Genomic DNA, 13,389 nt, shown 5'->3' with positions numbered 1-13,389 from the left:
ACCCCACTGAAAATACTGGAAACTGAAAAACAGTTGTCCATAAAAATAAAGACCTATTGGAACATGACCTGTTCATAAATTGAAGATTGCCTATACTGTTGTTTGTTTTCATTAAAAAAGAAGTCTTCGGGGCTTCCCTGGTGGCGTAGTCGTTGAGAGTCCGCCTGCCAATGCAGGGGACACAGGTTCGTGCCCTGGTCCGGGAAGATCCCACATGCCGCGGAGCGGCTGGGCCTGTGAGCCATGGCCACTGAGCCTGCGCGTCTGGAGCCTGTGCTCCGCAACGGGAGAGGCCACAACAGTGAGAGGCCCACGTACCGCAAAAAAAAAAAAAAAGAAGCCTTCAGATAAGAACTCAAACAGGTAGTACTACTGTTAAGTGATCCCATTGGTAATGTTAGCTGTTTTTGTTTTTGTCTTCTTTTTTGGCCGCACTGCACAGCTTGCAGGGTCTTAGTTCCCCCATCTGGGATTGAACCCGTGCCCTTGGCATTGAAAGTGCAGAGTCCTAACCACTGGACCACCAGGGAATTCCCAAAGTTAGCTGTTTTTTATACCAAGGATTTTCATGTTGCTGGTGTCAATCAATTTTTATTTTACCTAAAATGATTACTTAAGTTTTTCTTGATTTTAGTTTTAATACAGGTGTTTAATATTATCAGATTTATATCTTTTTTATGAAGAGAGTCTTTAGGTACTCCTTGGAGATAATAACATGTTAAAGTCATTTGTTGTGTTACTTATTATTCAGAACTATCCAAGAAATATGCTGTTTATGTAGACATTGACATAAAAGTGAATACTTAATCATGAGAAAACCTCTAATCATTCTAGTCAAATTAGTGATCACTGTTACCTTCAACGTTTCATTGACAGTGTCCATTTGTGCAGTGTCCATTTTGCAGTATTGTTCCTTTTTGGAACTCTTCTTAACTACGAATATACTTTGAAACTTAAAATTAATTAAATGCTCTTCCTTCGGGGGGGTTAGTTTTAAGAGTTACTGAAGACATGAAGAAGTCTTATTAACTGTGAAGCTGGTGGAACATGAAGCAATCTGAATATTCTAGAAAGACTTAATAACATCTTGTACATTTATTTCTTACAGTGACTACATTGCAGCTGAAGGAGGAGTTGATAGATGGAGAGGATTATAATTTCCTCCAAGGAGCATCTGATCAGGAAAGCAATGGCTCTGCCAACTTCTACATCAAACAAGAGCCCTGAGGTTGCTCAGAAACTGAGGGTGGGAGGGAAAGAATTTTACACAGGACTGATTTATAATCAATCCAGCTGTACAGCGGGGCTATTCTACTGGAACATTTTGCTAAACATAGAAAATTTCAGTTCCAGATTTTTCAAGTGGGTAGGGAAACTATTTTAGCTGTGGGGGGAAATTTTTCAATTTATAAAGATGGACAATTTTTGTGTTGTATTTGAAGCTTTTGAAAGAATTTTGTAATATTTTCCAAGTTTGGATTTATGTGCATTGTTAACAAGAACTGAAATTCTAACTTTTTTGGTAAGATTAAAGTTTAGGTAGCAGGATTGAAGGAAATGATTTAAGAAGGATATAGTTGTAAATGCAAATGAACTGTCATTACAAATGAACCTTTTTGGTACCTGTTGGGAGATTTTGGGATTTTGGAAGTTAGGCCAGTCACATCTCCAGCTTCCTCTGCTGCAGAATATGCAACTGAACGTCCCCCCCCCCATCCCCGCCCCATGGAGAGCTCATCACCACATAGATCACGGAAGGGTAATTAATTCTGCTTGTTGGCATTTTATTGCAGCCCATTTTAAATATTTGTACAGAAATGTTTTTCATTCTGTGAAAATTTCTTTAGAGTTCTGTATGAAACTGGAAGAACTCTGGATACTTTTATATGTTCTCTTTTAATTAAAAAATGAGTAAAATTATCCTAACACTAAAGTGTTAAACTGGAATGGTTGACAAGATATACGAGATCTCAGTCTACATGTTGAGGGGTTGGGGAAAATGCAATATTGTCCTAAGTTTATTTTATTTTCCTTACTAAAAAATACCCCACAAAAGGGATTCTCATCAGTTCTCTGCCATTTCTCTCCATCTGTGAGATAATACTTGGTATAACCACACCCCAAAACACATGTTCTGTATTACCAGGAGAATCAAATTAACAGTTTAAAGCCAAGATAAGTTTAGATTTCAAAATCATTCCAGCTCTGCTTTTAACTATCCTGGATTTGTTAGAAAACTAATTTGAAAGAGAATTTAATTTTCTTAAAATTTAAAGACAATTCATACTAATTATATATATATATATGTATATGTATAAAATTAGTATGAATTGTCTTTAACTCTATTCAGAATTAATTTTAACAATAATAATGGATTTGGACCATTTTGAACATTCCCTATTTTAAAATTCACATGGCTTCCTTTGAAAAAAGGATATAAAGGTAAATTGGTGAAAGGTTTGCTCTCTGCATTTTTTGACTTTCTGAGTTGTGACTGAATGAGAGAGCTTTAGCATTTACCAGTGAGGTTCATAAACTAAACTCTCAGGAATTACTTGCATCTGTTCTAGAAGTGCTTCTGGGTCTTAGCCTGGCCTCTTCAGAGTGGTAATATTGACCATCTCCTCTGGAATATAGGTAGGGCTAATTAGAAATTAATCAAAATGATTAACCTCTACAGTCCTTCAGCCTATGGAATGCTTTAAAAAATGTTAATGGAAAGCCCCAGGAGACCATTTTAGGTAAGATTTTTTTTGTTTGAATTTTAAAATGCATAAAACATTAAAAACCAGCAATTTATTTTCTAAAATATTGCTCTACTTTTGGGAATAATAGCATTGGTAATATGCACAGGTTTACCTCATTCTATGCAAGAGGGGTTAATATCATAAGGTTTTATAGTTGCTACTGGAAGTAAAATTTGTTACTTTATAGTGTAAGAATGTATGGAATCGCATGTCAACATTTCTTAATACTGACTCTTTAGGGGCATAAATGCAGACCATATCAATGCCAAGTTGATTCTCATGTGTCAGATATATGTGAATTCAGCTGTTAAATTACTGGATATTTATCTTAAACAACATTACTGAGAGGGACCTACTGTAAATGTGACATCCTCACACTTCCCAAATCTTTAACTTTTAAGAATCTTCCTATAAACTTAAAGCCTGGAAGACTTCCAAAAAGCAAGGGTTACAACAATCTTTATTCTCAGGCTTAGTGAATTAAACCCAGGACTCCGATTCCATGATATGGGCACCAGAAGCCAGTTGTATCGTGTGCTCTAACAGTACCCTGGGCTTAGGGGCTCTATAGGGACCTGAATAAACCAGGAGGGATTTGATTTGGAGCCTGGTAATTAGTTCTGTGAAATGCTCATTTGTAGCCAGGTTTTATAAGCTTCCAGTTCTACAGCAAAGCCAGGCTCTGAGTGTTTTCAGATTTCCCACCTAGTTATGAAGTGTTTCGTGTCTTAATCCCATGACCAACGTTAAATGTTGGTAAGGACTTCCTACCGAGTAAACACAATCTGAAGCCCTCTTCATTGTTCAGACTCTAACTCCCTGCTGCCGATGAACAGAAAATGAGTTGATGCAGAGGAGATTTATGTCTTAGCCACAACTCCAAGTGTACAACTCAGTAGCCCCATTCTATTCTACGGTTCAAATGTACTGCTGACCTTGGGTTTGTTTTGTTTTTTTCCTGTTAGGATTATTTGGGGATTTTTGGTGGTTTAAACTCTTTAACCTTTTCCTTGCTGTGTATGAGGAAAGCTAAAGCTGTTATCAACTTCTTATTCTACGGATACTAACACGGGTTTTCAGTGTTTGTTTGTTTTTATTATTATTAATTTTGTGTGATGTGAATACCCTCTCCCGTCAATATTTGTATTATGGTGCTATATATTTGGTAATGATCCTTTACTATTGGGAAGGGATTTTAAAAATACTGTGATTAAACTGGGTTTCTTCCTTTGATTTTCATATTTTAAATAAAGCCACAGTCATTTATACAAAAGAAAAGTATCTGTCCCTAGGCAAATCTTTTGAGGACAGAGGTCAAAGTAAACTGCATAAGGTTTTTACATCATTTCTGTATGTATTTGATAAATAGATCAATATCTGTACAAATTTAATCTTTTATTTTCTTGGTAACTTGTGATCATTGAGAAAGTGTTTGAAACTTTCTCGTAAAGTGTATATAATGGCGTGAAAAATTCCTTTGGAGAAATTTATGTTCCTTTCATTTTTACCAAATTGCAAATTTTCAGCATGGATGTGAAAAGCATTAAAATTATAACTTTGTGTACAAGATGAAAATAATTCACTAAATTTGCCCTTTTTTACACAAAATAAAACGTTAAAGTTAAGTTGTATATGAGCAATTCTTTAATATGCTTTGATATTTGAGGGATTTCCTTTTTTATTCGAAATATTGAGTGCCGCCTTTTATTTATTTATTTGTTTATTTATTTTTGGCCGCGCCACACAGCATTTAGGATCCTAGTTCCCCAACCAGGGATTGAACCTGCACCCCCTGCAGTGGAAGCACGGAGTCTTAACCATTGGACGGCCAGGGAAGCCCCTTGAGTGCCTTCTATAAGCAGTCGAAGGCACCTGGGAAAGTCAGATCAGTTCCTCCCTCACAGAACCTGTACTCTCATAAGGTAAGCCAGCACAAGTGAGGAAGAATTTACTGCTGGCTGACGAGAGGAAGAGGATATGGGTGGATATATGGCCATAGTTGCATTTGAGCCAGGATCTCACTTGGAGGGAATAGGCAAAAAACACGGGAGGGGTGAGTGTGGACCCCTTGTGGGGAAATTAAATCACTTTAGTCAGAACATGGTGTTTCAGGGTTGGCATGATTGCTAGGAGACTTTTTTTTTTTTTCCAGCTCCATTAACCTCAGCAACAAGGTTCATAGGATGTAAATGAATTATCCCAGCTTGCTCTTGCTGTTTACATTAAGAGGGAACGCAGACACCCTCCTTTATCAACAGCTGATTCTGTGGGAAGTTATCCAACTTTTACTGCAGAAGCAGTTTGTAGAGAATTTTATGGATGTTAGATAGTAATGAGATGGATTGGGTATCTTTAGTAGTTAATTTCATCACTTTAGAAAAATATAACACACTCCAAGAAAGACAGAACCTAATTTCTGCCCTGCTTCCTACCTAAAATGGCTTGAAAACAGTTGCCCTAGTAAACTGGAATTCCCAGGTTGGCCTCAATTACTACCCCGAGCTCTGACATATACATTCTTCTTTAAACCCTTACGCGCCTCTTGGGAAACTAGTTTCCTAAAGTGCTTTATGCCCATGTTTTAAGAGGAACAAATGTTTCCCCAAAACAAGTAACTTTAGCACTGTGTTGTTTATCCAGCCTTGTGAGACGGGGAGAACAGCAACTATTTCCTTTCTGCAGACTCTTACTGAGGCTAGGTTGACATCCCTCTTTGGCCTGTTAAGAATTCCAAGCCTCACGAGCAGGCCAAAGCAGGGCTTGCCTATTAACAAATAATTATATAAAAAGTAATGCATTTTTTAAAATGCATTTATTATATGTTTAAAATACAGTTTTATGAAAGCATAAAAGTTTCTGAATTAGTTGTCCACTTTCACACACCCAGCTGTTACATAGGATTAGGTCCAACCTTACTCCAGAGGCAGTGCTTTTGTCCTCACCATAGCCTACCCTTCCTCATTCAGTTCTACCAAATTAAGTCCTAACATTCATATCCTTCCTCTCAGCTCTCACCACTCCAAATTTGACTTCATCACCCTCCAAACTCATGACTTTTATCACGTCACTTGGAAAACTATATAAAGGTAGTAAAGCACAGTGGCCAAGAGCAGAGTCTGAAGCCAGCTACTTGCATTGGAACTTGACTCCTTCACTTGTTAAGCGCTCTAACTTGACTCAGTTTCCTCAATTATAAAATAGGATACTAGTACCAACTTCCTAAGAGTTGTGAACATTAAATGAATTCATGTACGTGAAGTTCTTAGAACAACCCTGGCACAGAGTAAGCCTATACTATACTATACTATACTATACTATACACAGAGTAACCGCTGCTGCTGCTGCTGACAGGTACCTTAGCCACTGTGCATGTGGGTCCAGGGTGGGCACCTCCACATTAGAATGCAGGCCCCAGGCCTGCCCCAGGATCTAATTTCAGTAAACTGCCATTTAATGCAGTGAAAGCACGTAGCACACAAACATGAGATTCACTTGAAACTAAAAAATAATTTAGAAAATGTTAAATTTCTTGTCGATCATTGACTCGAAATTAGAATCCTGACACTTCTGTACCAAGCTGTTGATGTGTCTGTCGTTGTCTTATAGTATAGCAACGTGCATAAAAAAATGTAACGTTGAGGGCGTTCCCTGGTGGCCTAGTGGTTAGGATTCTGGGCTTTCACTGCTGTGGCCCAGGGTTCAATCCCTGGTCGGGGAACTGAGATCCTGCAAAGCCATGTGGCCAAAAAAAAAAAAAAAAACAAGTAATGTTGAGTCTTTTATATGGAAGTGGGATGAAAAGCTTTCACCGGTTTCCTGAGAAAACAGGTATTCATAAACCCACATATTTCTGTAATCTCATTTTTAAGGCAGACTCCAGATGACAGTGAACATTTCTATTGATAGGTGCTCCTTGGCACCATTTTACAACTGTACCAATCCAGCAAAATGAACAGGCAATGTGGATTTTGTAACCACTTACTACTAGCCCAGGAAATAGGCATGATAAATACCTCATCCCAGGGTAGAGTAAGAAGGGAGGTAGGGTGGCAGGGAAAATTTGTGTAGCCAGGCACTAGGTTAACTGCTTTACATGCATTGTTTCATTTAATCCTGCATTGCCATGGTATCATCCTCACCTTACAGGCGTCCTTAGGCTTCCGTTTCCTCATACATAACTTGCCCAATTTGCAATCAACAAGAATGTGAATCTGGACAACTTGACTAGTCTACGTTTCATTCTGCCAAGTTTCAACAAATTCTTTGTACAGAAATGTGCATTTCTACATCAGCTAAAGTGGTTGGGATCTTTATTATGTTCATTATTTCTTTACTAGTTTCCTCAGATACACAGCCAGTGCCACACTTGTCCTCTTCAGCCTCACTGCTTTCCCTCCTAGAGTCTGGAAGTATACCAGGTGCTGAGAAGGATTAAATCATTTTTCCATAACAAGCAGGATTAATTTGTTCTGGATAACACTACGATAGCCAGGGAACCAAGTCACGTCTTCTTCCAGCTTAGTAACCAGTAATCACCAGAGTCTGCACCCCGTTTTCAAAGGCTTTATTGGTAGATATACTTTAGGAAAGGAACATCCATCCTACTGCTTCCAAGTTAGTGGAATGAAGAGCTGTGCCCAGGGACACATCAGGTGGTGCCAGAGGGGACTATGCTCCGTCCACCTCTTACTCATAAATCCAGTCAAAAGCACAAGACTTGTACTCAACCAGTTCTTCAGGCTTAAACCACAGGCTGATTTCTTTCTCAGCACTTTTTACTGAATCACTGCCATGAATGATGTTCCTAAGAAGGAGAACAATTTCTAGTTACATTTTAAAGTACAAAAGTCTGTTCAATGGATAAAGCAAAGGACAGTCACTGAAGACCTTTTCAGCCAGTTGCTCCTTGAAGCAGCTGACCACCCCCAAGTATCTCCTCTTAAAAGCAACTATAAAACTATAAAAGTACTTAAGCCAAAAGCATCACTTGGTTCAACTTTATTATGCTTCTAAAATTTCAAAACAGTGCTTGTACCCAAGATTGCCACAAAACATTACTTCTCAAATTTTGAAAAATACAGGAATACACAGACCAAAACCCAAACTAGATGTGACGTATTCATTATCAACAGCCATTGCTGCTGTATTTTCTTACAACACTAATGTGCAAAGTCCAATCAAAACATTCACGCTTATTGACAATCCCTTTATTCCATTTGAGTCTCCTAACTATACAAATTTTTGTAGAGATTCTGTATGAGTTAGGGAACCAAAAAGGCTAAAAGTGACACACCCTTGGACACAGCACCACAAAGGGCAGAGCCAAGGCTAGACCCCTTCCTTGCCCCACTATCCGCACTTTCTGCCGTCACGAAGGACCCACCGCGGGCAGCTCCCTTGTGCAATGCCTTGGCTAAAATTTTAGGTAGCCTAGAGAAGTAACTATTCAAGAAAGCGTTCATCCAATGATAATTACCACCTAATTTAAACGTTCAGAATTTTCTAAAATTGGAATGTGCCAAAAATGTTTGTTTTAAACCCAAGTTAAGTGGCTTTGAGGAAAAGTCATTAGTGTCCCTTGGAACTTACCTGCCAACTTGAATGCAGAAGTCGCCACGAATGGTGCCCGGCTTAGAATCCGCTGGGTTGGTCTCCCCAAGCATCACTCTCCCTGTCTTCACTACATTCAGGCCCTCCCAGACCTTGACATTAGGGAAGAGGAATTTCATCAGTTCTGCCATTCAGGACCATTAAAAACAAACATTTGCCTCTACCTAACAGCACATATCAGTAAGACCAATCAGTGACATGATTATCAGCCATCCCCAGTAGTAGTAGGGGCCGATATAAAATACTCCATACTCCATCCCAAGTGTATTGCTAGGATACAGAGAAAAAGTCTGCCCAACTTGGGGACTTCCCACTCTGGCTGAGACAGAGATTAAAAAGACTGAAGAATCTTTATGCAGCCACAAACTCAAAAAATAGTGGGGAAAGGGTAAAGAAAAGTGAGCAGACTGGAACAGGATCAGTGGGAAGGGCATCGCAGAAGACTGTTAGAGCAAGACATGGCAAAGACTGACATGAAAGGGGAAAATGTATTCCAGGGAAAAGCAGAAAGAAGAAAAGGTCACCCTCAGGGAACAGGAAGTAGGGCTTCTTTCCCAACAATTTTATTAACTCCCTATTATACCCTCTACCTCTATTCACTTCATTTCCAATTGGACATTAATGCCACAGGAAGAAATAGACCAGTTCATTTCTAGCACAGGATCACAGAGAACTCTTTTTAAGTTCTGATTCTCACTTCCTTTTTCCTCCCAAGTTCCCAGTTGGTCTGTAAACTAACTCACTCCAGCAGGCTGCCTTTGTAAAACAAGGAATTTGGAGCATCTGCGGAAGATGTCTAAAAAGGAACATGAAGACACTGAGCAAACCCGGTTACCTATCAGCCGTTACTTCCTTGGTTCCCTCTCCTCCAGCACAAGCACTTACCATGGCCACAACCGGCCCAGAGTTCATGTACTTCACCAGCCCTGGGAAGAATGGGCGGTCTTTCAGGTCAATGTAGTGCTGCTTCAGGAGTTCCTCAGAGGCCTGGCATTGAAGAGGAGGTACCAATTAGGAAGTAAACTAGAAAGGCTCAAATATGGCTCTCTCCCATCCTCAGAACCTGCCCACCTCCCCCCACCAGTAACACGGTAGGTTCTCTAAAAGTCTGGGTGTGTATTTTAGCTCACATTCATAAGGTGTGTATTTAAAAAAAAAAAAAAAAAAACCATCCAAACCATGAAACTGATGCTATCTTAGCGGAAAGACTGTTCTGATCATGAAGACACCCTCATGTCAATGACCTGACGGACGTTATAATCCTTAGAAAGGGGTGGTTAGAGAGTTAAGTGTTGGCTGCAATCAAAGGAAATATGCCAGACAGGTCATATCAAACCCTCTGGCCCATTCCTAATGCCCTTTTAAACATTTCAGACGTTAACTGAGAAAGCTTGGTTTAAATTTCAGTTCTTAGGTACTTATCCCCTAAGGTCCAGATCTGTACCCCAAATTGGAAGATAAAGTTACTGCCCTATGCCAAAGGGAGCCTGCAGAGAAAGGGCAGAGTAAGGCACACCCCACCTAAGACCTCAATCATCTCAGAGCTGCAAGCTGAAGCACAAAAGGATTCCAGCCTCCATCCCGTGCCTGGGTGGACCTGCGGGGGCCCGGGGCGCAGACCTCATCCACTCCCTGCTGCCCCCCTGTGACCCACTGCCCGTCGCAGCCGCGGGAAGGAAGCAGCCCCGGAGCCTGAGTCACGTCACCTCCGCTTAACCTTCCAAGGGCGTCTGTCCCCCCGGGCCTCGGGGAAGGGTCTAGGGGGCCCGTGGAGCCCTGGGGGGGGGGGCGTTGGAGGCCCAAAGCAAAGGGGTATTCGCGGGTCCGAAATCAGCCAAGGGGGACTCCGACTAGGAAAAGACACTCGGATCGACGCTGCGGGTAAGGAAAACCACCCGCGACCTCGCCGCCGCGGGAGGAGGGGAGCGGGGCGCGTCACCTGAAGGAACTTCATGGCCACAAGGCGGAATCCCTTCTGCTCGAAGCGCTTGATGATCTCGCCCACCAGGCCGCGCTGCACGCCGTCGGGCTTGATGGCGATGAAGGTGCGCTCCGCGTGGGCCATGGTCCTGCGGGCGGCAGGTGCGGTCAGGGCGTCGCGGCCGCGTTCACACAGGCCTCGAGGGGGCCCGGACCCCGGACCGGAGGCCACGTGGCTCCCGCGCCCGCCAGCCGCTACCGCGGGGACACGTGGCCTGCGGGACGCCTCAGCCCTGCCAGCGCCGCGCCGCAGCCCCTCAGCCGTCCCCGGGAGCCCGCGGAGGACACTCGGCAGGGGTCCCGGGGGAGCGCCCGGCCTGCGGGACCGAGGGGGCCCGAGGGCAGGAAGGGATAGGAGCCGCCGTCTTACCGGTAAGAGGGCGGGCGCGGGCGGCGACGCGGGCCTGAGCCGAGAGCTTAGCGACCGGCACCGCCGCAGGGAGCCCGCGGAGGAGGGGCCGGCGGCGGCCACACCCCGGACGGCCCTCCACCCAACCCGCGAGGCCGGACGCTTCCGGACGACTCTGTCCACGCCCCGGGTTTGCAGAATAAGCCAGCGAGGGCTCCAGTGGCAGGAAGTGATTTCTACCCCACCTGGTTGTGCCCGAAGTAGAACTGCGCGCGTCCAATCCAGCTCCTGTCTTCAGTACCTCCTCACACGCGCGCACGCAAACCTCTACTGGTCTTGAGTCAGTACCCCGGCCAGTACCATCTGCTTTTCCCCATTCACCGAGCACCCAGAGCTGCTTTCTCTCCTCCCCGTCTAGCACAAGTCCTTATCCTACCTGTGAAATCCAGTTTCCCCTTCCCTCCCCTCTGCTTGAGCCCTGCTTCAAGCCCTCCACCTCCCTCATCCAAACTGGCGGCCTCCCAATGCGCGTCCACCTCACTTCTCCCCGCAAGGAGCCTCCCTCAGCACCCTCCTCAAACACCATCTGACCCTCGGCCCTGCTTTGATGACTCCCTCTGCCTGGAGGATGGCATCCAAGGCTAATTTAGCAAAATACCCCATACCCTGCTCCCTCCTGCCTGTATCCCCACCCACCTTCCCAGCCCAGTTAAGCTGCCCTGTTCCCACCCTGAGATGATGATCTCTGCCCCCAGCATCATTTTGTGGCCAGGTTATCCAGTTCAGCCTGAGACACACCCTTGACAAGATTCTAGATTCTCTCATAGAAATCAGGCCTGTCATACATTTGCAGACAATCCCTATCTCTTCTCTGCCTGACAAACCACTAGCCACCCTGTGGTGGTGCCCAGCTTCCCTGGAGGAGCCAGCAAGCCCCTCCTCTCAGTAAGTGTACACTCACCCCCACCCCCACCCCTCCAGCAGTGCTTACAGCCTGAGGTGGGCAGAGCCCCTGAGTCTCTCTCCTCAGGGCGGTGAGCTGACTACAGGAATCATGTGTCATCACCCTAGTGGTCCTGGCACTGCACTGATAACCTGTGTTAGATGCTGTGACAGTCCAGGCCTCTATTATACCTTGCTGGCTTTCCAAACTTCTAGTTGCAGAGCATTAAACCACAGTACACGAGCAGTCTTCATTCTGGAGCAAGGACACCCAGTGTTCCCTTGGGCCTCAATCGGCAGTACACTTTTATTTGGGCTTCCTTTTCAGGATTAGCAAATGTCAATTGTGGGAAAGAGTGGGAATTTCACTGGATATTTCTCCGCAGAGCGTTTGCCCCTTGGTCTGGTCACTACCTTGCCAACAGCAGCCCTCTGCCTTTCACCTCTCCTTTCCTTCCTGGGAAGACTGTCCTTAACTGCGGAAGGTATAAATGAAGAGGCAAGGGGGCAGGGCACAATCCTTAAAGAATGACACAGCCCTTGAGAAAAACTGGATACAACAAGAACTGGTTAGAACTGACTAGGCCCAAGATGGTAGAAGATTCAACTTCCAGTAGAAACTGCGCCTCATTATACGCTCACTGTAATACATTAGCCTGCTAAATGACACAACCACCGGCACCATGACAGTTCCAAGGCCAACCATAAAGGCCAAAAGGTGGGCAGTGGCCCAAATCCTGGAAATCCCTGAGCCTTCTCCGAGGTAGTGAGAATATTCCTCCCACTCCTTAGCCTATGGAATTACCCAGCCCATGAAAACCAACCACCCCCGCACCTCGGGCCTGCTCTGCCTTCTGACACAGACTGCATTCTGTCTATGGAATTGTAACTGAGCAGGACCCTGTGGGGCCTTCTGGGGCAGACCCTTCCCCCGTATCCTCTGCTCTAGCTCCTCTCTGAAGTACCCAGATAACAGTACCTGAGGCACATTTCCTGAGTTGTTTTACAGATGTGAAAACCCCCCACCAAATGGAAGATATTAACTATTTGATGACCATGAACACAGAGCCCCCAGGCCTCCTGGAGCCTAAGGACTGATTATGTTAACCCCTGGGGCACCACCCTGTTACTTCACCATCAACCAATTAGAGAACTGTGCACAAGCTGATCACATACCCTGTGACACACACACCCTCTCCCCCACCCCACCCTCCACCCTCCAACACCCCTACCCCACCACCCCCACCACCCCCACCCCCGCCAACCTGGCCTTTAAAAATGCTTTGCTGAAAGCCTTTGGGGAGTTGGGGGTTTCAGGGGCATGGGCCACCCGTCTCCTTGCATGGCCCTGCAATAAGCCTTGCTCTGCTCCAAACTCCAACATTTAGGAATTGTCCGGCCTCACTGTGCATCAGGCACACGAACACAAGTTCAGTAACAGAATGTGCATCTCTCTCAGTCAACCTCTTTGACTTCACTATGGCTTGCTCTTGAATTCTCTCCTGCGCGAAGCCAAGTACCCTCACTTAGCAGCCTGTCCCAGGAGCTCGCCCAAGACCTGGGACATGACCATTCTCTCGCACCCCATTTTCCTGCAACATCTTTACAAAGGAAGAGGAAGAAGGTGGTCTTCTCCCGTCCTCACTTTTCCTTTGATTATAAAAACGTAGCCCACTTAGTTCTCAGGGAAAAGCCCTCTTGCCTGCCCACTTGTATCCTTCACAAGTGTCCTATATTAATAAATCTACTTCTTACCTATCA

The 13,389-nt window shown here is 44.3% G+C and overlaps 2 protein-coding genes across 9 annotated transcripts in view; one reads left to right on the top strand and one right to left on the bottom strand.

Moving 5' to 3' along the window:
- Nucleotides 1-4,366, top strand: part of MBTD1 (mbt domain containing 1) — a 67,673-nt gene extending 63,307 nt beyond the window's left edge. For all 8 annotated transcript variants that reach the window (XM_060290621.2, XM_030840046.2, XM_060290617.1 and 5 more), the window contains one exon: nt 1,109-4,366. In XM_060290621.2, the coding sequence (XP_060146604.1) occupies nt 1,109-1,227 (119 nt within the window). In that variant the 3' untranslated portion in view covers nt 1,228-4,366. The remainder of the gene's footprint in view (nt 1-1,108) is intronic.
- Nucleotides 4,367-7,294: 2,928 nt separating this feature from the next.
- On the bottom strand, nt 7,295-10,865 carry LOC115843553 (nucleoside diphosphate kinase B). The gene is made up of 5 exons (XM_030839666.3): nt 10,708-10,865; nt 10,297-10,426; nt 9,243-9,344; nt 8,337-8,449; nt 7,295-7,551 (listed from the first exon to the last, which is right to left on the bottom strand). The coding sequence occupies exons 2-5, from the start codon at nt 10,420-10,422 to the stop codon at nt 7,434-7,436; spliced, it is 459 nt and encodes a 152-aa protein (XP_030695526.1). The 5' UTR covers nt 10,423-10,426; nt 10,708-10,865; the 3' UTR covers nt 7,295-7,433.
- Nucleotides 10,866-13,389: the final 2,524 nt, after the last annotated feature.

The sequence above is a fragment of the Globicephala melas genome, chromosome 20 (genome assembly GCF_963455315.2).
Source record: "Globicephala melas chromosome 20, mGloMel1.2, whole genome shotgun sequence".
NCBI lineage: Eukaryota > Metazoa > Chordata > Mammalia > Artiodactyla > Delphinidae > Globicephala > Globicephala melas.
Note: the sequence above shows the minus strand (reverse complement) of the source record. Positions and strands in the feature narration are given on the sequence as shown.